Source organism: Myotis lucifugus, unplaced genomic scaffold (genome assembly GCF_000147115.1).
Source record: "Myotis lucifugus unplaced genomic scaffold, Myoluc2.0 scaffold_387, whole genome shotgun sequence".
Lineage (NCBI taxonomy): Eukaryota > Metazoa > Chordata > Mammalia > Chiroptera > Vespertilionidae > Myotis > Myotis lucifugus.
In genome coordinates, this window is record NW_005871435.1 from 780,200 (window position 1) to 804,619 (window position 24,420).

A 24,420-nucleotide genomic window follows, 5' to 3' on the forward strand; every position below is an offset into this window, starting at 1 on the left:
ATGGGGGGGGGGGGGTTCTTGTGACAGATGAAGGTGGCCTGAACAAGCTCAGTTGGGGTGGAGAAAAAGGAGCATTTTTTAATAAACATGTAGATTTTAAATGATCTTCTAGACAAAGTGCTCATTACCCTAAAGATGAAATGGGGATGACTTGAGTGAGCAGGTAGATAATGGTGCCATCAGCTGAAAGGAGATGAGAAGGGAGGAGGAGGCATTCAAGGTGAGAGGATGAGTTTTGTTTTGGAGATAGGAAGTTTGGTGGGTTGAGGCCAACCACGATCCCGTTGTTTGAAGTGAGGTAGTCTCTAATGTGTCCCAGAATGAACAAGGTCTTTGGGATTAGAAGGTCACTGGAGGTTTAAGTCCTAATTCTGGCAGTTGAGTGATCCTGTACACACTCTATTACTGCATTTAAGTGTTGTTTTGAAAATCCCCATAACTGTATCTTTTTCCCTAGCTCTGTGCTGTCAAATGCTGTCATCACCAGCACATGTGGCTCTGGAGCTCCTGAAATGTGGCTAGTCTGAATTGAGATGTGCTGTAAGTGTAAAGTATACACCGATTTCAAAGATGTGTTACCAAAGAAAGACTGCAGAATATCTCATTAACATATTTATGTTGACTATATGTTGAAGTGATTATTTTGGATATATTGGGTTAAATAAAAATCTATTAGAGTTAATTTCAATTTTATTTTTACCTTTTTTTCAAATGCAGTGACAATTGAGTAAAGACTGGAAAGAATGAAGGAGAGAGCCACGTGGAGCCCTGGGGTAGACGGAGCAGCAACTAAAGGCCAGGATGTGTCTCATGTTGGGAGCTAGCAAGGAGGTGGGTGTGGCTGGAGCAGCGGGAGTCAAGGTTGAGAAGAGGTGGAGATGAGGTCAGCAGGGTATCCCAGGATAGATTCTGTAGGGTCTTACAGACTACTGTAAAGATGTTGGCTTTTATCGCAGGTGAAATAGGAAGCTAGTGGATTTTACTGAGGAGAGAAGTAGCATGATATTACTTAGATTTTAAAAAAAATGTTTTTATTGATTTTAGAGAGGGAGAAATATCAATGTGAGAGAGAAACATCCATCAGCCGCCTCCCGACTGGGGATGAACCCGAAACCTGGGCATGTGCCCTGATTGAGAATCTAACAGCAACCCTTTGGTGCACAGGATGACGGTCAGCCCACTGAGCATACTGACCAGGACTGACTTAGAGTTTAACAGAATTGCTATCACTCTGGCTGTGTAGAGAAATTGGGAATGCGTTAAGTGGATACTGTACAGATGTAGGGGAGAAATAAGGGACACTTGGGTGCTAACAAAGTAGTAAGAAACAATGTGAAGCTCATGGACCCCTAGGGGATCTGTGGATAGGCTTTGGGGTATCCTTGAACCTCCTGAAATTTTATCTATACATCTGTGTGTAAGTGCATTTTTGAAGGGAGTTTTATTAGATGAAGACTCATGATCCAAATCAAGAACGACCTTGATGGCAAATAAGCAGGATGCCTCCTGTCATTCCTAGTTACTCAGAATCCCAAAGGGGTTAAGTCCTTTCCTCAGACCTAGATCCCAAATCCTCCAGGGCACTGATCCTGTGTGTGAGCCTCTCAGAGCTTCCGCCATCCCTTTAGGAATGTAGCATGACGTGACTGCCAGTTTAGATTCATCAGAATTGTTAAGAAAAAAAATCACTGGAAAATGGGTAGATTCTGTTCATTTTTTATGCTACTCTGGGAAGCTCGGCAGCCATAGGCAGGAAAAGGGAAAGGCTTCAGATCTTTGGAGAGATGATGCAGGACACTCATGAGGCTAGTTTGCTCTCGGTGAATCCCCTTTTTAATAAGCTCTGGTCTATGAATCATGTAAATCTCAACACTGAGAACTGATTTTATGGTTTGGTTTGCTTAATAGTCACACAATTAAAATACGTTGTAAAAAACGGTGGTGGTGTTTGCCAGGATACATATTTAAAAGGGAACAGCTGTAGAAAGATGTATAATTCAAATCAGCCCATGACTTTTTAAAAAAAAATATGTTTTTATTAATTTTTAGAGAGAGAGGAAGGGAGAGGGAGAGATAGAAACATCAATGATGAGAGAGAATCATTGATTGGCTGCCTCCTGCATGCCCCCCACTGGGGATTGAGCCCACAACCGGGTATTGAACCAATGACCTACTGGTGCATAGGTCGACACTCAACCACTGAGCCACACTGGCCAGGCAGCCCATGGCTTCTTTAATAAAGGCTATCGAGGCTGGTTCTTAACCAGAGCGGTTTCTTGGTCTCGCCTGTGAATATCTTTGTGCTGCGGCTGCCAGGCTGAGGTAGGACAGAGCAAAGAGGAGTCAAGTCCAGTATGCCTTGGGAATAGCTGCTATGGCACAGGGACAGGCTTCTAGTGCAGGGTTGAGGTCACAGAAATGGAGTGAGGGAGGCAAAGTTGCTACCATCTCCCCTGAATTTCTAGGTTGGGTTTTCTGGTGTGAAGTCCTGGTGGTTACATTTTTTAGGAAGCAGGTTAATCAATTTCAAAGGGCAAATGTATTTTACACAGAGATGTGCCTATTTGGAAAGCAAACTTCAGTTCTATCTCTTCTACTGGACTCTGGGCTGGTTGCTAGGTATCACTGGTGACAGTTGGTTTTCTAGCTCTGATGTGGCAGAGGTTGGAGATCAGGTTGCAACTCCTTCCTGTTTCCTCACACCATTTCCTTTACCAGGAGAGCCCCTACCCTTTTTCTCTCCTACTCGGAGCTTCCACCCAAGCCCTCCTACTGAAGCCTTCCAGCTGTGCAGCCCAATGTACCCTCCTCCTGCCTTCAGTTCCAGTCTTGGTCTCGGTGATTGTAAAGGAAGAAACTCATTTCCATCTCCATTACATACAACACTCTCTGAATACTACTTAACTTCTGACACCAGGCATGGGTTTCCTACACCAAGCAATTCTGTGACACAAGCTGAGTGTCCTACAGTTTAATTCAATTCTGACACTATCTACCTGGAGTTAATGTCAGACTTCATAGGTCTCACACAAGAGTACCCACTCCCACCACTTCAGATGATAATCAAGTCCAGGATGTTGCTTGTGCTCCTGACTGACCAGCTATAGGCCAGAGCTCCCCCCACCCCCTTCTCAGGTTTAATTTGCTAGAGAAGCTCACAGAACTCAGGAAAACAGTTTACTTACTAGATCACTGGTTTGTTAAAAAAGGCTATAATGCCTAGTGGGTGTGGCTCAGTGGTTGAGCGTTGACCTATGAACCAGGAGGTCAAGGTTCAATTCCAGGTCAGGGCCCATGCCAGAGGTTGTGGGCTCCATCCCCAGTAGGGGGAGAGCAGGAGGCAGCCAATCAGTGATTCTCTCTCAACATTGATGTTTCTATCTCTTCTCTCTGAAATCAATAAAAAATGCATATTTTTTTAAAAGGCTCTAACTCAGGAACAGCCAGATGTCAGAGATGCAAATGGCAATGTATGTAGGAAGGGGCACAGAGCAACTCTGCATGTTCACCAACCCAGAAGCTCTTAAACCCCATGCTTTTGGGATTTTATGGAGGCTCCATCATGCAGGCATGATTGTTTAAATCATTGGCCATTGGTGATTGAACTCAATCTCTAGCGCCCTTCCCTCCCCAGAGGGAGGTGGTGGTGGTGGGCTGAAAGTTCTAACCCTCTAATCATACAGTTGTTTTCACTGGCAACCAGTACCCACCCATAGGGGCTTTCCAAATGTCACCTCATTAACATAAACTCCAGTGTGGCTGAAAGGGGCTTGTTTTGAATAACAAATGACACCTTTATCACTCTCACCACTCTAATCATTCAGGAAATTCCAAGGGTTTTAGGAGCTCTGTGACAGAAACCAGAGGAAAGCCAAAATACAGATATTTTTTATTATAGATCACAGTATCACAGTGATACACAGGTGGGAGGGCTGTTAGGGAGTACCCAGGGAGCGTAATGCCCTGAGGGAATCAATTAAGGTTCAGAGAATAAACTGACTAGGTAGACACCACATAGCTAGGGAGAGGGAAGTCAGACTCTAGACGTGATCAGCCCTATTTAATAATAATTAAATAATTGGGTGCCCAATTTCTTTTACTGTTGACACACAACCGGATTGTAGTTTTCTTGAAGGTAGGGCCAGATCTTCATTCATATATTCAACTAGTATTATTAGAGAGTCTGTACTAAAAGCACTTACATGCGCCCTGGCTGGTTTGGCTCAGTGGATAGAGTGTTGGCTTGAAGATTGAAGGGTCCCAGGGTTCGATTCCAGTCAAGGGCACATGCCCAGGTTGCAGGTTCAGTCCCCAGTGGGGGTGTGCAGGAAGTAGCCAATCAATGATTCTCTCTCATCATTGATGTTTCTATCTCCCTTCCTCTCTGAAATCAATAAAAATATATTTTAAAAAAATAAAAGCACTTACATGCATTTAACTCATTTAATCCTCTCAGTAATCCCAGAAGGTAGAAACTATTACTCTCCCTGTTTTGTACTTGAGGAAATGAAGGGTGAAGTAACTTAACCCAAAGGCATGTAGTTAAAACGTGGTGGAGCACAGGGCACGGTGTAACTGTTGTTTCCCAGTTGGAATGTTTGGGAAATGAAGTCATTATTCTTGCTCCCATCAGAGACTACTAGGAGTAAAATTTATTGCTGGTGAAACAGGGGAAGACGGCAGAGAGTTCCAACTCAGTTAAAGTCTCTGAACAGCACCCTTAAAGTTGGCATCAACTTAATTTTAATTCTTGCTATTTTGGGGGATCCACTCCCATTTTCCACATTTTATTATTAAATAGTAGAGACACTATTGGACTAGGAATCAAGTTACATCTTTGTCCTACTTTAGCAATGAATTTGCTGAGTGACCTTTGACAAGATGTCTAAAATGGAGGCTGTTAGTTCTGATCAAATAATTGAATCAATACCCCTTCCCCTGGGAGCTAACCTTTAAACTACATCACAACCAGCATTCCCTTTCGCTTAGACAACATTCCATTTGACCTAAGACCATTATCTCTCTCTCCCCCCACTCCCACCCCCTTTCCAGAATCTGGACCAGCCCAGAGAATTCTCTGCCCAGAAAAAGCCTGCCCAGAGTCCTTTAAAATCTGACTCCTCATCCCTGAGTGTTGGAACCATTTTTGGGCTCAGCTCATCTGGTCTCCAGATGACCTAATCAATTTATAATTCTTTACCACTTTTGGCCTTGTGCGCTCCTCCTTCAGCACCCTAACAGAGGTGATGATTATTTTACTTACTCCGGAGGTGTTGAGGTTTGAAAATATAAGTAATGTTAAATAATGATGAGGGTAATAGTAGGGACTTTGGAATTGTTGCCTTGAGCAAGTTCCTTCACTTCTGAGCATGTTTCCTCATCTGTAAAATGAAGAGATTACATACAAGGTGGTTGTGAGGATCAGAGAGGGTGTATGTCAAGCCCTAGCATACTGCCAGACACATGTAGGAATCCAGTAAATGGTAACTATTATTAATAACCTGACAACCTTGGTTGATACTCTCTTATAATCACTATTGGCAGAGCAACAAACCACACACACACACACACACACACACACACACACACACACACACACACACACCAAAAACAATAGCCACCATCATCAACCACCCAATCAGTGTGGTCCAGTGAACTCCCCTAAAGGTGACCGCTGGCTCCCCAGTGCACTTGTAGCCTGCCAAATGCTGTTAGTAAAGTGGATGTGCCGCCAGATGGAACCCCTTCCTCCTACAGACTGGCAGTGCTTTCATTGAAGGATGGCTGAGTGCTCTGAAGTAGCTTTGACTGCCAAGTGACAGGCAAAATGAGCCAAACAAAATGGTGATGGCAGAGAAGGGGACAGGACTGAGAGCAGCTGGGAGGCAATGTGTACTTGCTGACTCTCTGATCTCACTCTGCCACTGATTCACTTTATTCCTCCTCTTCTCCACGTAAGAGGCCTCTAGGCAGTCAGAACTGCCCACTAGCTCCCGCTGACATACGGACATCCCTCTTTGCTTGTTTGGTGCCATGAGGAATTCTTATTAGCTGCTAGATGCAGAGGTGGCCCATTATACGTGAGGGCCTGTTGTGTATGCTCTATGTTGCTTCCCTGAGAATAGGTCAGGGCTTCATGTGCCAGGGAAAGATTTCTAAGTCCTTTAAGCTGTTCAACGGACTTTTGTTCTGATTCTGACTTCCAAGAGTCAGGTTGGTCTTTTTACCACTTTTCCAAGCAACTTTCTGCTATGTGGGTATTATTCATTCCACAGATATTTATTGAGCTCTATTATGTGCCTGGCATTATTTTAAGTTGTGAACAAGACATGCGAGCTCCCTGCCCTGTGGAGTTTACATTCTGGTGGGGAGAAACATAATTTATGTCATCTGAGAAAGGGCCATTAGGGCTGAGAAGTGAATGATGAGAAGACTGCCATGCTATTTGAAATCAGGTTCCAAGCAGAGGGAACCACAGGCACAGGTCCTGAAATGGCATGTTTGAGTAGAAAGTTAGCTAGTGAGAATAAAGGGGAGGAGTGTAGCAGATGAAGTTAGAAGATAGGTACAAAGTGGGAATCCATGGATCACATTCAGCCCACCTCGTGTTTGAGATTTCACTAAAAACAAAAACAATCTTGACTTGCAATTGTTCTTGAAAGTTAAAAAAACAAACAAAAAACACACCAAAAAACCAACTTGATCATCCAGGCCACTATTCCTGAATGGCAATTAGTTTCAACATAGAGCAGTTATGCTTGCCTTTCCCCTCCTATCCCCCTTTAATTGGAGTGTGGTCATTAGTTCATCAGTAGTCGACATTTGAATTAGTGATTGCTGAGCGCCAAGTAGGCTTAAGGGCCAGGGTTCCCGCCCCCCTCTTCCCGCCCCCCAAGTGTGATGGAAGAATATATAGTTTTAAGTGACAGATTGACTTACCTAAATTTTAAAAAGATCACTCTACTTTGTTGGTAACAGACTGTGGCTAGGGAGGGGGAAATAGACAAGAATTGATGCAAGAGATGTTGGTGGCTAGGACCAGTGGAGACAGAAAGGAGTGGACAGATTCTGGACACACTTGTAGATTTGGGGACTAAGAAAAGGGAATGAAGGATGACTCCCAGGAATAAGGTCAAGGCTAGGGCTATAAATTGTGAGTCATCAATATATAGGTGATATTTAAACCCATGGGTATGGATGAGATCATTGAGGGAGGAAAGGTAGATCGAAAATAGGATATAGCTTTGGGATTTTTCTTTCTCCCTATTCAAATTTAAAGTTTCTAAATTCCTGGTATCATACAGGCTTCTAGATCTTAGTATTAAAAGAAATCTAAGGTCATCTTTCTAGCCACCATTCCTACCCATATATTTACTCAAATTCCCCCATACAACATCCAGCCAAGTATCTAGCCCATTGGTGCATCATAAACAGGAAACATAATACATCCATTAAGGCTTTCCAATTTTTTTTTTCTCTCTCTCTCTCTGATACTTAACTTTTAGGTGAGTCTCTCTCTTTCTCTCTCTCGCCTTCTCCTCTCCGAAAAGGAATACTATTGAGAGTGAAAGGGGACACTATTCATAATTACACTAAGAAAGCTGTCACTTTCCTGGGCAAACCTTGTAAGCAAAAGTAACAGTACTTAGGCCATCTCTGTCTTTAGACAGGCAACTTAAAAAATCTTTAAAAGGTGAGATGCCACTTGACTCATGGCAAAATTAAGGATTTAGAGTTAAATCTCAACAAAACCATCTGCTCTAACTCCTGGCTAGCATGGCTCAGTGGTTGTCTTGACCTATGAACCAGGAGGTAGTGCTTTGATTCCAGGTTAGGGGGCATGCAGGAGGTGGCTGATCACTGATTCTCTCTCATCATTGAAGTTTCTATCTCTCTATCCCCCTCTCTTCCTTCCCTTCCTCTCTGAAAGCAATAAAAATATATTTAATTTTTTAAACCTCTTTCTGGTTCTGACTTTCAAGAGTCAGGTTGGTCTTTTTACCACTCTTTCACATGTCATTTGATTCTCACCACACCCTGTGAGGTATCATCATTTTACAGTGAAGCAAACTAAGGTTCAGAGAGGTGACTTTCCCAAGATCACTAGCCATTAAAAGCTAGAATGGGAACCTGAACTTGAGTCTTATTTTCTCTTGCCAATTTTCTTGTTCTTCCTGTTACTCCATACTAATCTAGGAATTGTTACTATTAAAGGTTTTAGGTCTAAATTATATTCTTTTTCATGCAATTTTAATTCCACAGCCTCTTATTTTGTTCCCTGGCATGTAAAAGGTAGTCATTACTTCCATCATTAAATGAAAGCATTTTGTAGATTGTAAGGCACTGGGCAAATGTACATTTGAAGGCTAGTTAGGAAATCAGAATTTTTCTTCTCCACGTAGGGGAACTGTATTAAACTGGTAAGTGGGTGAGAGGATTACCTTTGTAGCATTTATAATAATTCTAATGTATTGTTGGCTAAATTATGGGGTTCTCTAAAAAGAGAACAAGAGATTGGAAGAAATCTTGGGACTAATTCTCACAATTTGGGAACATTGGTGGTATTCAGTCTAATGCCAAAACCCATTTGACCCAGTTCAAAGAGGTGTAAAGGAGCTCTCCAATGTGTGTAGCTGTTGATATGGCTCTCAGATCTAACAAGGATTCACTTGATTTTGGTCAAGATCCCATCACTCATGCACTGGGAGATTTTGAGAGCTTTTTTGGACTTCCTAAAAATTCAATGGGGTTTATGTGTGTAGTAACATACCTGGCAGTACTTAAGCTCTTCTTTAACTGTGTTATAATTGAGAACTCAACAACCTCAAGAATACTCAATTGTTGCCTTAGCTCAGTGGTTGGCAAACTGCCCTAGCTAGCCACATGCCGCTCTTTGGCCCCTTGAGTGTGGCTCTTCCACAAAATACCGACTTCTGTGCATGGGCCACGAAGTTTCAATCGAACTGTACATGCACGCCCGCACATGGTATTTTGTGGAAGAGCCACACTCAAGGGGCCAAGGAGCCGCATGTGGCTCGCGAGCCGCAGTTTGCTGACCACTGCCCTAGCTGGTTTGGCTCAGTGGACAGAACGTCAGCACATGCCCGTGATTGTGGACTCAATCCCTAGCAGGGAGCGTGCAGAAGGCAGCTGATCAATGATTCTCATCATTGATTTTTCTCTCCCTCTCTTGGGGGGGGGGCGGGGAATACAAATATATATAAAGCGATTGTTTAAAAAAAAAAAAGAGCACTCAATTGTTAACTTAGAGAAAGTTCCAACTCTTTACAGCATGGCAGTTGAGGGCCTCCACAGTGGTTTATAATCTACCTTTTCAATAACTCCCATTGTCAGGAATGAACACTACTGTAGTTAAATTGTTCTGCCCACTACCCCTGAGCATATTTAATTTTCCCACCTATATACCTGTTTTTGTTTTTTTGTTAACCCTCACCCAAGGATATCTTTCTATTGATTTTTAGAGAGAGTGGAAGGGAGGGGGAAGAGAAAGAGAAACACTGATGTGAGAGACACACATCGATTGGTTGCTTCCTGCATGTGCTCCCAACTGGGGCCAGGGATCAAACCTGCAACCCAGATACATGCCCTTGACTGGGAATTGAACTGAAACCCTTCTGTGCATGGGCCCATGCTCTAACCACTGAGGACACTGGCCAGTGCTCCACCTGTATACTTTTCTCTTTAAATCTCCACTGTCCTTTATGGTAGCCATTAGTCACATAGGGCTAGTGTGTACTTGAAATGTGGCCAGTCTAAACTGAGATGTGTTAGATACATCCAAATTTCATAAATGTAGAACCCCCAAATTGTAAAATATTTCACTAGTATTTAAATATTGATTACATGTTGAAACATTAGTATTTTGAATATACTTGCATTAAATTTATTGAAAATAATTTTGCATTTCTTTTTTTCATGCAATTACTAGAAAAGTTAAAAAAAATGTGTTTTGCATTGTATTTTTAAATGGACAGTGCTCTACATCATTAGCCTCGCCTCTTAAGCCAACATAAAACTGGACCAACCATTCAAGTCCATCTTTGTACCTTCTCATCTTTTGAAGTAATAAACAATGAATGATAGAAAACTCTGAGTAAGTGGTTTCTTTCATATAGTTGAAGCAGGCATGCCCATTCTATGTTATCAAACTGAAGTTGCTATCACCAATCAGCTGACAGCTCAAGAAAGCAAAGACTTTTTACCAAAAGCAGTAAGATAATGAATATTCTCAGTGTCAGATAACTTCTTTAAGGCATATACACTAAATAACTCTGCCAAACCCTTCAATTCTATCTTTATCTCTCCTGGTTTTTTTTTTTCCATTTCTAGTCACTGAAATGTTAACTCTTCCTGTGAAATTCTTTCACATCTATTCCTTTTCTCTCAATCCATAATTAAAGTCTACTATACTTTAAAAATCTAGTTTAGAAGTAGTTTGCCAGCTTCCTTTTCCCCTATCTATGCTCATTCCATTCCACACAGAATATATATTCCCTATTATATACAATATTATAGTGTATACTGCAACTTGAGTCATCTTCCATACGTTTTTAACAGATATAATTTTTTTGCTCAAAAATTTCCACTTCTCCCACATTGCCTACAGGAAGAATTCTTTCATCTAGCATTCAAAGCTTTTTAAAACCTTATCTCTGGTTCCTCTCCTCCATAATACCTGGTCTTTAAGGAAACTAGGCTGAGTGTATGTAAAGCATTTAGAATCCTGCCTCACTTATATTGTAAGAACTATATAAACCTTGGTTATTATTATTACTACTCATTTTTGACGGGGTTCAATTCCAGTCAAGGGCACATGCCTGGGTTGCAGGCTCGATCACCAGTGGGGGCGGGGGGGCGTGCAGGAGTCAGCCAATCAATGATGCTCATTATTGATGTTTCTCTCTCCTTTCCTCTCTGAAATAAAAAACAGTAGGAAAAAAAAAAAAAGCTGCTTAAGTGATATTCATGTGCACCTACATCCAAGAATCATTGGTTTACTCGAGAGAAACTTTGGGTTAAGGAGGCTGGTCATGTTTGGCATATATTTTTCACCATGTTCTCCTACAGCACGTGTTTGAAACAGAATACAGAGACTTGATTAGCTGTGAATGACTTATGAATCTATGAGTAGTGTTCTCCCACCCTCTTGAGTTTGACCTGGGGGGGGGTCCCAATACACTTGGTATTCATCAAAAACCTTGTCTGTTGGTCCTCCTTCTATTAATTTGTAAATTTCAAAAACAGAATTAAGCAAATATATATTTAACTATGTACAATATTTACAGCTTACAGATTTTCCAACCCCAAAGTATACATTTAAATCCGTATATATGTGAAAAAGTTGGCATTTTAACATATAACACTGAAAAAATTTCAAAACTTTACCTCAAAAATATTTTACACCAATTTTCCACAGTGCCATTTTCACAGGCTCATATTGTACTGCAACAACCTCGTCAGGTTATCAAACCTCCAGGAATGGAGTAACCAGTATATGGAGAGAGAGCACTTTTTTATGGGTATTAGAAATACTGGGTCCTTGAAATCCTATAACAAAGCCCCCTTCACCCTCCAATCCTGAGACAACAAATCCTGCAGTTCTCCCTCATCGTCGCTGTCAACATTCTCCTCTTCCTTTCTCTGCAGCTCGCTCATCGTCAGGACCTCTTTAAGCTGATGTTTTATTTCATCCTGGCGATTCCGCAGCTTTTCCACCCGACGGTAACACTCTATCTGCTCATCGATCTCCCCAATCTGCCGGTCCAACCGCCCCTCCTCATCCTCTTCAGCAACGATGGCTTCGGAAATAGTGTTGACCTGTCTCATGGCCTTTTGAAATTCGTCCCACTCTTTGTCCATCTGATCCTTCGGGGCGTCAACCTTTCGCACCCTCGCATCTATCTCAGGGTCGTCAAAAAAGCCTTCCGGCAATGCTTCCGCAGTGTTTTCTCTCCTTTCCACGATTTTCTCATGTATTTCTGCTTTCTCAATGGACCCCGAGTGAGGAACTACAGGGGCCTTGGGAGGATTTGCAGTCGAGAAGTCTCTAGGCAGCCCGCTGCTTGCTGCCTCCCGCGGGGAGGAAAGTGGGTGTTCCCTGCCCTGTGTGTCGGGCGGCTGCTTGCTGGCGTCCCCCTCTGTCCTTTCTCCCCCCTTCTCCTTCTCTTCCTCCTCCTCCTCCTCATCTTCATAATCAGGGAGTAAACCGAGTGCCGAAGTCTTACCGGGGGTCGCTCTAGTGGACTCCTTTCCTGCTTTGTCAACGTGGGTGTGCAAAGCGGACGTGGAGGGCTGCACCGGCGGCACCTGGGGGGCCCTCGGCCTTTTGGCGTCCTGGCCGTCGGAGTCCGGCGCCTTCCTCTTGGCGGACTGAGGCACTGCGCCGGCGGCCGGCCCCTGCGTGGCCTCCTTGGCGCCTTTCAGCTCGGCCACTCTCTCCCGGTGCTGCTTCCCCAGGACGTGCGTCTGCCACAGGAGCTCGCTCTTAACCGGGGCGTTACACAGGGCACAGCTCAGCTGCCCCAGACGGTTGTACTTCGCAAAGGGAGACTCTATGCGTTTCCTGTTGGTGCTCTGACGCTGCTTCTCCTTCATCAACCGCCGCAGTTCATCCTGACTCACCACTCGCTTTCCGGCCGAAGGCCGAGCCGAAGCGGGGGACGCCATCTTTGCGACCTGACCCACGGCGAGCCTGGCTTCCGCCTCGGCGATGCGTGATGACGTCACTTCCGTCCCGGACGAGGATTGGCTGGAGCTCCTGAGCGTGGACCGAGGCGCTGGGTTTTACCTCAGAATCGCGGCTCGGGCTGTTTGGGGCGGTCAGGTGGTCCTTCCACCGTCCGGCTATGGCTGCCATCAAGACCTTAAACGCCAAGGCTGAGGTGGCGCGGGCCCAGGCGGCCTTGGCGGTCAATATATGCGCTGCCCGAGGGCTGCAGGATGTGCTGCGGACCAACTTGGGTCCGAAGGGCACCATGAAAATGTGAGGCGGCGGTCGGAGCGGCGGTTAGAGCGGCGGTTAGGGCGCCGGGGGTGTGTCAGGTGTCGGGGCGCGATGTCGGCCGACGTTCCGCGAAGCGATCGGCGCCATGTGGACACACTGGGGATAGAGCCCACAACCTGGGCATGTGTCCTGACTGGGATTCGAACCAATGACCTACTGGTGCATAGGTCCATGCTCAACCACTGAGCCACACCAGCTGGGCTGGAGGATTTTTGATCAGCGAGCTGACTGAGTCATCCTGCTTTATAGAAAGATAAATGGAGGGTAGATTCAAATTCAGATATATGTGGATACTAAATAGTCCACACTGCAGATGATGATGACTGGAAATGGAGAGGAGGGAGTAGTTGGAAGAGGCTTTTAGGTTGTAGAATGACAGAATTTGATGCTCTAATAAATGTGAGGGATGAGGGAAGAAACTACACTGAGTGAATGAATGGTAACATTTCACCAAAATAAACCTGCAGGAAATTCACAAATGTGTGGCTTGTAGACTTCCAAGTACTCTTCTGGACCAAACCACTGTCATAACTCACCAACTGCACTTAATCCTTAAACTTGTAAATTGTCCGTTTGGAGTGAAATCGCCATAGCAGTCCATCTGGGGAAAAGTGATTCTGTGGGCTGCAAATGGGGTGCTTACTGTGGTATCTCTCCGGATGATGGAAGTTTTCCAAGCCCAGTTCCCTATATTAATGAGAGTGGAGTGGCAAGCGCTATGTCTTGCTTGACTCTTGCCATACGAAGTTAATAACATCACTGTTTTCTGAACAGGCTTGTTTCTGGTGCAGGTGATATCAAACTCACCAAAGATGGCAATGTGCTGCTTCATGAGATGGTGAGCTGGTGCTGCTGACTTTAATAAACCTTAATAAGCCTTAACTGAGAGCATAATACAGTTTGTATATCTTTAAACCGAGGCTTTCAGCTAAATATTGCAATCATGAGGTATACTTGTTGGATTAAACCTCAATAAAAAATGCGGTTTTTTTTGGCTGTTTTCAAATCTTAGTATAGTTTTAGTAATAGCTTAGGGATGCTTCCAAATTAGTTGAATCTTTTAAAGGGATCACATTATGTTCTTTGTAATCATGGAAAAGTAAAAAGTCCTTTGCAATTTTAGTAAATATATTTATCTTTGAGATTTAAGGATTTAATCTAATTTTGGAAATTTGCATTCTGAAGCAAAGACTCTTATAAAATGTTCAAGTCTCATTAGTTCTCGACTTTTAACTCTCGGTCTTGACATTTATTAATAATTGATAATACAAAACTTGTGAACTTGTAGAATGATGCTTATTTCATTTCTTTAAAAAATCTTTATTGTTTAAAGTATTACAGATGTCTCCCTTTCTTTCCCCATTGACCACTGCCCCCCTTCCTACTTCCTTCCCCTCTCCAGGCCTTCACCCTTATTTCATTTCTTTTTTTAAAAAAATATATTTTATTGATTTTTCACAGAGAGGAAGGGAGAGGGATAGAGTTAGAAACATCGATGAGAGATAAGCATCGATCAGCTGCCTCCTGCACACCCCCTACTGGGGAATCAGCTGCCTCCTGCACACCCCCTACTGGGGAAGTGCCTGCAACCAAGGTACATGCCCTTGACCAGAATCGAACCTGGGACCTTTCAGTCCGCAGGCCGACACTCTCTCCACTGAGCCAAACCAGCTAGGGCTCATTTCTTGATTTTACTATTGACCCGTAGGTTATCTTGTTTTTGGTAGACTATTTTTTATTTCTTTATTCTCTCTCTCTTTTAAATCTGTTGCTTGCTTTTTCCAGCAAATTCAACACCCAACAGCTTCCTTGATAGCGAAAGTAGCAACAGCCCAGGATGACATTACAGGAGATGGTACTACTTCAAATGTTCTAATTATTGGGGAGTTGCTAAAACAAGCTGATCGTTACATTTCTGAGGTATTATAATTTCGTAGAATTCACAGTCATGTAGTACTATATTTTGAATGGAAACTTGGGTTTGTTTTTACACTAGTAAACTGGTTTAATTTTATTTAATTTTTAAAATTGATTTCAGAGAGAGGGATGGAAATGGCTGCCTCCTGCACGCCCCCTAGTGGGGAATCGAGCCCACAACCCGGGCATGTGCCCTGACCAGAATCAAACCATGAACTGATTCATGGGTTGATGCTCAACCAGTAAGCCACAATAGCTGGGCAAATTTTAGAGGGCAAAGGTTAATGTTTATGAAGATATTTTTGGACAATTATAAATGAAAAGAATAATGAACTCCCCCCCCCCCCCAAAAAACAATGCCTTTTATTGGAATTATATACCTCTTTTTAGAATGGAAAATTTAAGAGATTGAAAAAGGTACAAAATTAGCCATGTACCCATGACTAATGCCTAAGAAAAAAAACACATCACTGATAAAGTTGAAACCAAATTGTGGTTTAAAAAAAACTGGAGAAAACTTACTATTTTTAAAATTAAATTTATTGAGGTGACATTGGTTAATATATAACATGTTTCAAGTGTACAATTTTATAATACATCACCTGTGTATTGCATTGTGTACTCACCACCCAAAGTCTAGTCTCCTTCGGTGACCATGTATTTGGCACCCCTTTACCCTCTTCATCCTCTCCCCACCCTTTCTCCTCTGGTAACCACCATACTGTTGTCTGTATCTATGAGTTTGTTTTATTTTGTTTGTTGACTTCTGTTTTATATCATACATAGGAGTGAAATCATATGGTTTTTCTCCTTTTCTGTCTGACATATTTTATTTATCACGATACTCTCAAGATCCATCCATGTTGTTGCAAATGGCAGTATTTTATCCTTTCTTATGGCTTAGTAGTATCCCATTATATATATATGTACCACATCATCTTTATCCAGTTATCTGTTGAAGGACACTTAAGCCATTTTCATGTCTTGGCTACTGTGAATAATGCTGCAATGAACATAGGGGTACATATATCTTTATGAATAAATGTTTTCAAAATTTTTTGGTAGCTACCCAGTGGAGGGATTGCTGGGTCATATGGTAGATCTATTCTCATTTTTTTAATAATATATTTTATTGATTTTTGACAGAGAGGAAGGGAGAGAGATAGAGAGTTAGAAACATCAATCAGCTGCCTCCTGCACATCTCCTACTGGGGATGTGCCCGCAACCCAGGTACATGCCCTTGACCGGAATCGAACCTGGGACCCTTCAGTCCGCAGGCCGACGCTCTATCCACTGAGCCAAACCGGTTTCGGCTCATTTTTTTTTTTGAGGAACCTCCATATTGCTTTCCATAGTGGCCATAGCAGTTTACATTCTCACCAACAATGAATGAGGATTCCTTTTTCTCCACATCTTCTCCAACATTTGTTATTTTGTGTCTTCTTGAAAATAACCATTCTTTTTTTAAATTTAAAAAAAAAATATTTTATTGATTTTTCACAGAGAGGAAGGAAGAAGGATAGAGAGTTAGAAACATCAATGAGAGAGAAACATGGATCAGCTGCCTCCTGCACACCCCCTACTTGGGATGTGCCCGCAAACAAGGTACATGCCCTTGACCGGAATCGAGCCTGGGACCCTTGAGTCTGCAGGCCGACGCTCTATCCACTGAGCCAAACCGGTTACGGCAGAAAATAACCATTCTAATAGGTAGTATCTCATTGTGATTTTGATTTGTATTTCCCTTATAGCTAGTGAAGTTGAGCATCTTTTCATATATCTGTTGACCATTTGTATGTCTTCTTGGAAAAAGTGTTCAGGTCCTCTGCCCATTTTTAATAGGATTGTTTTGTTGTTGAGTTGCATGAGTTTCTTATATATTTTGGGTATTAGCCCTTTATTGGAGTATTGTTTGCTAATACCTCTCCCATTTGGTTGGTTGCCTTTTTGGTTGGTTGGTTTGTTGATGGTTTCTTTTCCTGTGCAGAAGCTTTTTAGTTTGATGTTGTTCCATTTATTTATTTTTGCTTTTACTTCCTTTGCTTTTGGGTCAGGTTCATAACAGCCAGTTTGAGACCAAGGTCTGTAAGTTTAGGTACTTATGTTTTCTTCTATGTTTTTAATGTTTCAGATCTTACATTTAAGTGTTTAATCCATGTTGGGTTAATTTTTGGGTATGGTTTCAAATAGCAGTCTCATTTTATTCTTTTGCATGTGGCTTTCCAGTTTTTCCAACACTATTTATTGGAGAGGCTTTACTTTTCAAGAAAAATTTTGAAGGCTTCCACATTGTGAATTTACCTACTTTTCCAGTTTTCTTTCCCTTTATAAACTATCTACTCTAGTCAGACTCCTCCATTCACTAGCCTCTGAAATCATTACAGACATTTCTACCACTGTGCCTTTATTCAATCTGTATTCTTTTCTTGGTATTACTTACCTGTCTTCTCTAAGTATTTGAATTTTCCTCTCTTTCAAGGACAGTTTCAGCAAAGCATAATCTGGTCAAAGTGCTAAAATTAGTACTTTCTTGTGTGTTTCATTTAGTATTGGTAATTGTCTATTAATTCAGTACCTGCAACTTATTTCATAATTCTTTTGGCTGTTAGCAGTAGAAACTGGACTAAAAGTCACTTAAACAAAGAAATGATCTCCTATAACGGAACACAGAGAGATAAGGCAGGCTTCTCGGGCCAGTTGATTAAAAAATTCAGTCAGTTATCAAGAAGGTTCTTTCTGTCTCTTAGCCCTTCTACTTATAATGCTGTTTCATCATAAGGCTTATTTTCATCCTGACTGTAAGACTGTCAGAGGAAATCAAGCCTACCTCCTTCCCTTAGTAACACTCAGCAGGACAGAGCAGAGAATACCATTCACCCAACTATGGAATATAAGTCCTTCCTTTAAGTCAGCGGTTCTCAACCTGTGGGTCACGACCCCTTTGGTGGTCGAACGACCCTTTCACAGGGGTCGCCTAAGACCATCCTGCATATCAGATACAGTGGGGCCTTGACTTACGAGTTTAACTCGTTTCGTGACGGAGCTCATAACTCAAATTACTTGTATGTCAAATCATAAAGTGAATGAGTGAGACATGTGATGCTGGGCTGATGTTGTGGCGTTCACTGTGACATTTGCTGCGCCAACTAGCGGTGGGGTATCTGAAGCTGGCTCGTAACCCGAATTTTAGCTCGCAACTCAAAGCAAAAAATCGGCCGAGAGACGGCTTGTATCTCGAAAAACTCGTTAGTCGGGACACTCGTAAGTCAAGGCCCCACTGTATTTACATTACGATTCATAACAGTAGCAACATTACAGTTATGAAGTAGCAACGAAAATAATTTTATGGTTGGGTCACAACATGAGGAACTGTATTTAAAGGGCCAGAAGGTTGGGAACCACTGCTTTAAGTGATTGGGCCAACTTTGGTTTTATGTCATCCCAACCAATAACAGTTTTTAGGGAATTGACTTAATCTAACCAGGGCCCAACCCTTGAACTAGGGATAGGGTCAGCTTCCCCTGAAGCACTGGAGGTCGAGGGATACCTAAACAAAATGAAGGTTGGGTTAGAAAAAATGAAGTTCGGAAAGGGGGAGATGCTGACAGACGTTAACATAAATATGAAACTGTGTGGCAGCACAGGGAGGGATGTCCTAAACTAGCCTGGGGTAGTCAGGTAGCACTCTCTGGAGAAAACAAGGCCTGGGCTAAATCTTTAGGATGAGAAGGAGTGAGCCAGATGAAAGAGTCGGGTAAGGGGAGTGGCATTCCAGGCAGAAGGAAAAACATGAGGAAAGGCACAAGAGAAGAGAAGCAACACAGTATGGGTGTAGAGCTACAAGAAGTTTAGTGCTGGTGGAGTTTAAAGTGATGTGTACAGTAGTGAATTGGCTGGAGAAGTAGGTGGGAGCCAGATCATGGAGAGCATATGGTATACTAACCAAGAAGAATACTATTCATATTAACGTACTAATGAGTGATATAGTCAGATTTGCATTTTAAATATTTGGGGGACAGTTTTAAGGGAATCAAAAGACTGGAGGTTTTTAGAGTAGTCTGAGTGAGGAATTGTGAAGTCCGTCCTAGACAGGAAAAATGTTTTGAAAATCATTATTAACAGCTTCTGGAGTCAGGCCTGCTAAGGCAAATTACATTATTTCTTTAAGCCTCAATTTTCTCATCTGTGAAACAGGAATAATAACAACTCCCAATTCATAGTGTCCAGAGGACTAAATTAAATAATATATGTAAACCTCTTTAGAATAGTGTCTGGCAATAGGCTCAATAAATGGCAACTTTTAGAAATTGTTATAGGACTGATGTAAAGGAATGGAGGAAGGGGATAAATTAGATAAGTTTGTGTATTACTTTTCAAAAAAAAAAAAATTACTGGTTTTAAAAAGTATTTTGATATAATATCAGCTCTGTAGAAAAGTTGCAAGAATATTTCAAAGAATGATACTTGTCTTTCTCAGATAAAAAAATAAATGTATATATGTGTCTTTATATATGTAATAAGGTACATTTTTTTGAATGCTATAAGAATAAGTTGCAGATATGACCATCTAAATATTTCTTAAAACAAGGGAATTCTCTTATATAATCCAGTATAGTGATCAAAACCAGGAAATTAATATTAACACTGACAAATTGATACAGATTTTATTCAAATTTCATCACTTATCCCAATAATGTCCTTTATAGCAGAAGAAAATCTAGGTTCATGCATTACATTCAGCTGTCATGTCTCTTTAGTTTCCTTTAAGCTGGAATAGTTCCTGAGCCGTCATTTATGCTTCATGATAGTATTATTTTTAGAGTACAGGCCATTTATTTTGTAGAAAGTCCCTCAATTTGGATTTGAGTGTTTCCTCAGATTAGACTCAGGTTATAAACTTTTGGCAGGAATGCCGTAGAAGTGCTGTAGTGTTCTTAATGCATCATATCATGAGGCACATGATGTCTATCTGTCCCATGACTGTGGTGTTAACTGAACATTAAACGAGGGTGGTGTCTGTCTGCCACTTCTCTCTAAGACAGTGATGATTCTTTTTCTCTGCATTAAAAGGACTTCTTTTGTGCCCATTATGATATATTAAGACCATATGATATCAATGTGTCATAATTTTCAGAAATAAAAAGGACTTTTGTAGTTTTTTTGTACTAAGAATTTTTCTGTAAGTTTGAGATTGTTTTAAATGTGAAGCACTGAAAAACTACTTTTATAAATTATATACATACACTTATATTTAGTGGCATTGATGTACTATTACTTTTTGGAGACATACCTATTAATAGGAAAGGATGGTTACTTTTACTTTGGATGAGTTACTTTATAATTTATAGTTTTATGTTGTTTTAATAGGGCTTGCACCCTAGAATAATAGCTGAAGGGTTTGAAGCTGCAAAGAAAAAAGCACTTGATGTTTTGGAAGAAATTAAAATTAAAAAAGAGATGAAAAGGGATATCCTCTTAGAGGTGGCTAGAACATCTCTACAAACTAAAGTTCATGCTGAACTGGCTGATGTGTTAATAGAGGTATGTGATTAATTTTTTACATTCAGAAAGAGTATAGCCTGACACATGGTGATATTTTTCTTTTTCCTATAAGATATTCAACTATTGCATGTGGTTTTTTGAATGTAAAATAAATTATGGAAGACAAATATTACAGACTTGCTTACCAGATTTGACTGGTCAGAACAGTATGTATAATTTTTTTTCAACAGTATCACATTAAGTCTTCTTTTAAGTTAATTTGAAAGTTGGGGTGTCCTTGGCTGCCTCTGGCTCATCCCCTGTGGAAGCCAGTGGAGTGAAGTACTGGTCTCATACCTAGAGGTCCATATTAACTACATGAGGTTATACCTGGCGAGGCTGTTTTGGCAGTGTGCTTTGTAGTTAAGGTTGCAACTTTAATGAAGCACGATTGATTTGCTAATACTTCTGGGAACTGCATAATGTGTTTTGATCACTTCTAAAGGTAGAATGTATGTAATATAAGGACAAGATTAGGTATTTTGGGAAGCCTTTTATCAAGGGGCTATAGTTTGGTTATATCATTGCTCCTTAGCTTTGCAGTTTCTGAAATTTGAATATATTAATGTATTAGGAATGATGATTTCATAACCAAATTCACAAGACATTGACATATAAGTCAGAATGCTGTCATACTAAGTTACTTTGAGGAATATAAATCCCAAATGGACTGGAATACTTGTTATTTCTGGTAAATTCTCCTTACCAACAGGAAAACCTATTTGAGATATCAGACTACAATCAGACAATTTCTTACTGAGCAGAGTCTAAATAAAGACTCTGCTGTATATTTTGCTGTTGGAATACATATAGCAAGTTGCTCAGAATCTTCATGTTCTCTGGTTAGGGCCCTCCATTTCCTTTTGGAGTTATACAAACACTGATACTCTCACTATCCAATATTTTTTTGTCATATCCTATTAGGCTCCAAAACCAAATATTATGCTACATCAAGTAATCTTTCTAAGAAATTGTGGTTTTTTTTGCTTTATTTACATTTTAGGATGGTTATACTGTAGCACTTTATTTCTGTGGTCATTTTATGTTAATCTCTGAGCTAAACAATGGGGTGTTTTGGGCTGTGTTTCTCAAATTGCATATACCTGGCGATATTTAACAGAATAAATGAAACACATCTTTCTGAAGTGTCAATTTTACTTTATGATTTTTGGGGAAAAGTATTATTTCACATTAAAACAAACATGTATGTATAATGTCAATACATGCAAAGTGTTCATGATAAAACACAAGACTTAAAAATTTCCTATTGTTAATAGCTAGCAAATTTGAGCTCTACCCTTATGTTAGATTCCCTTCTTTTTTATTAAGGTGTCCTTTGGTGGAAAAGTTTGAGCAGTGTTGGAAGGAGCAGTGGCTTGGCAGTTCCAGAGACTTGAATTCTAGTCCTGGCTGGTTACTACTTGTTTTAAGATCTTTAAGATCATAACTTATTTTTTAAAAATATGTTTTTATTGATTTTAGAGAGAGAGGAAGGGAGAGGGATAGAGAGAAAGAAACATCGATGAGAGAGAAACATCAAGATTGGCTGCCTCCTGCATGCCCCATATTGGGGATTGAGGCTGCAACTGGGGCATGTGCCTTGACCAGGAACCGAACCTCTTGATTCTTGGGTTGATGCTCAACCACTGAGCCATGCCAGCTGGGCAAGAGCATAACTTCTTAAAGTCTTGTCTTAGTTTCCTTATCTGTAAAATAAAGGGTTTGGACTTGATGATCTCTGAAATCCCTGTAGGCTGTAATTATTAATGTCTATGACCAAGAGGCCCTTTTTGGCCTTGCCCGGTGTTTTGGAGCTTGAAGCTCTTTGCCTGCTTAGTCTGGTGATAGATTACCTGGGCCAGTGGTGTTCTCTAGTAGTCCAAATAACTTACTGTTCTCATTCATTTCTCTTTCAGGCCGTGGTGGATTCTGTGTTGGCTATTACAAGACCGGGTTATCCTATTGATCTCTTCATGGTAGAAATCATGGAGATGAAGCACAAATCAGAAACAGATACAAAGTAAATTACATAAACTTTGGCAATACATAGATTCTAGAATATTTGGTTATCTTCAGATACTCTTTCGTTAGTTTCATTGGTTATTCATTTGACATATATTAATTGGATACTTACCAGAGCCAGTTTCTTTCTCCAAGAAGCTTACATTTCTAGTTGGAGATAGTAAACAAATAAGTGATATTAAATGCTAGAGTAACTGTGTGTGTGAGAAAAAGTGTGATTTCAGAGCGACATGAAACTAAACTAGAGAACTAAGGAGGTCTCTGAATATCTGGAAGTAGCGTATTCTAGGCAGAGGGAATAATAATTGAAAAGGCCCCGAGGCAGAAATGTGCTTGTGTGTTCCTTTGTGCCTAGAGCAGAATCAGAGGAAAAAGTTGTAGGAGATGATGAGGTAAGAGGGGCCATGCAATTGACATTGTCTGAGTATGTATATACTCAGAGTATATGGCATCTTGTTGATTTGGGACTTAACTAATTTTAAATGTTCTATCATGGAAAATTCTAAACATATATAAAAGTAGAATAGAATAGTGACATATCTGTCACTCATCTTTATCTATTTTCAGATGATGGCTAAAAAAACCCTTATAGACTCATTTTCTCTTTCCCCTGCCCTAAACTTGGATTATTCTGAAGCCAGTCCAGATATCATAATTCATCAGTAAATACTTTATTTTTAAAATATGTATATATATCTTTACTTATTTATAGAAGTTCTGTTTGGTTGTTTTTTAAATTTGCCATGTCACTATTTATGGTTTTCTATTCCTTGCATATCTTCCCAAACTTACATTTTATTTCTTTAAACATACAGGGGTGGACAAAAGTAGGTTTACAGTTGTAAAACAAGTAAATAATACAATATTAATAAATAATAATGTAAGAATAAACTGTTTTGCATACTCACAACTTTAAACCTACTTTTGCCCCACACTGTATAGTCCATGTCTGATAATTACATTATTTAAAGTCTGGCTTGTCTATTTATGGTGTTTATTGTATTTTGCTGTTTCTCACACATCATACTTTATTTCTATATGTGCTACTCATTATGTTTGAAAAAAGTATTTGTAGAAATAATTTGAGACCTAGGATGAAGGTGCTTTTCTGCAGAGAATTTTGAAATTGCTGCTGTAAGGAGCCCAGATACTAAATTAAATTACATCCACATCTGAGGCTTTTGGGAATATCCAGTTGTGAATTCTAACTGCAAGTTCATGTGAGGGCTGCTTGCTTTTAGTTCATCCTTCTGGTTTATACCCTGAGTATATAGCCTATTGAGGTTCCCACTTAATGTGAAGAGGGCCTTCTATTAGACCCTGTACCTTGGATGAACTTTGAACTTTTAATTCTGCCCCCTCTCATTGTGAGGTCATTGAAACCAAAGTTCAGATTTGCCTGAATTGTCAAATGACTTTGCAGTAGGAGATCCCACAGTTCTCTACTTACCTCTTAGAGTTCTGGTTTTCCTTTCAGTTTTGAAAATTATTTTGTGACTCTTTATTATCTTATAGCTTTCTAGCATTTTAAAGGTTTTCTTGTTTTTAACCCAACATTGTTTTTGGTATTGGTGTTGGTCCAAATTAGTTTACTATTGTTGAGGGCAACACGTTTTTGATTTATATTTCAGCGGGATCTCTGTGGTTGTTATGTGGAGAATACACTGGAGTGGGGTGGGAGGTGTAAGGGCAAAAGTAGGAGACCAGTTAGGAATCTGTTGTGATAATAGGTGAGAAATGAAAATGGTTTAGACCAGGGTATACTTAGAAGGAGCAAGAGGATTTCTTGGTGATTTGACATAGAATGTGGCAGGAACAGAGGAGTCAGGATGTCTCTTGGGTTTTTGCATGAGCAGCTGGAAAAATGGAGGTGTCATGGAGAAGACTGGGAGGAGCAGGTTTGGGGAAATAAATC

At 40.8% G+C, this 24,420-nt stretch overlaps 2 protein-coding genes across 10 annotated transcripts in view; one reads left to right on the forward strand and one right to left on the reverse strand.

Moving 5' to 3' along the window:
* Positions 1 to 11,262: 11,262 nt before the first annotated feature.
* Positions 11,263 to 12,762, reverse strand: ZNF830 (zinc finger protein 830). Its single transcript, XM_006101934.3, has one exon. It carries the CDS (start codon positions 12,685 to 12,687, stop codon positions 11,569 to 11,571), a length of 1,119 nt encoding a protein of 372 aa, XP_006101996.1. The 5' UTR covers positions 12,688 to 12,762; the 3' UTR covers positions 11,263 to 11,568.
* Positions 12,751 to 24,420, forward strand: part of CCT6B (chaperonin containing TCP1 subunit 6B) — a 23,964-nt gene continuing 12,294 nt past the window's right edge. For 4 of the 9 annotated variants that reach the window (XR_002826069.1, XM_023743383.1, XM_023743381.1 and 1 more), the window contains exons 1-5: positions 12,766 to 13,003; positions 13,799 to 13,862; positions 14,810 to 14,944; positions 20,310 to 20,483; positions 22,400 to 22,503. Coding sequence is in view for 8 of the 9 variants with exons in the window: in XM_023743383.1 (XP_023599151.1) it covers positions 12,867 to 13,003; positions 13,799 to 13,862; positions 14,810 to 14,944; positions 20,310 to 20,483; positions 22,400 to 22,503 (614 nt within the window). In the remaining variant the exon portion in view is untranslated. Of the gene's footprint in view, positions 13,004 to 13,798; positions 13,863 to 14,809; positions 14,945 to 20,309; positions 20,484 to 22,399; positions 22,504 to 24,420 lie in introns of all 9 variants that reach the window. The other 5 variants (XM_006101935.2, XM_006101937.2, XM_023743384.1 and 2 more) reach the window with 5 other exon arrangements.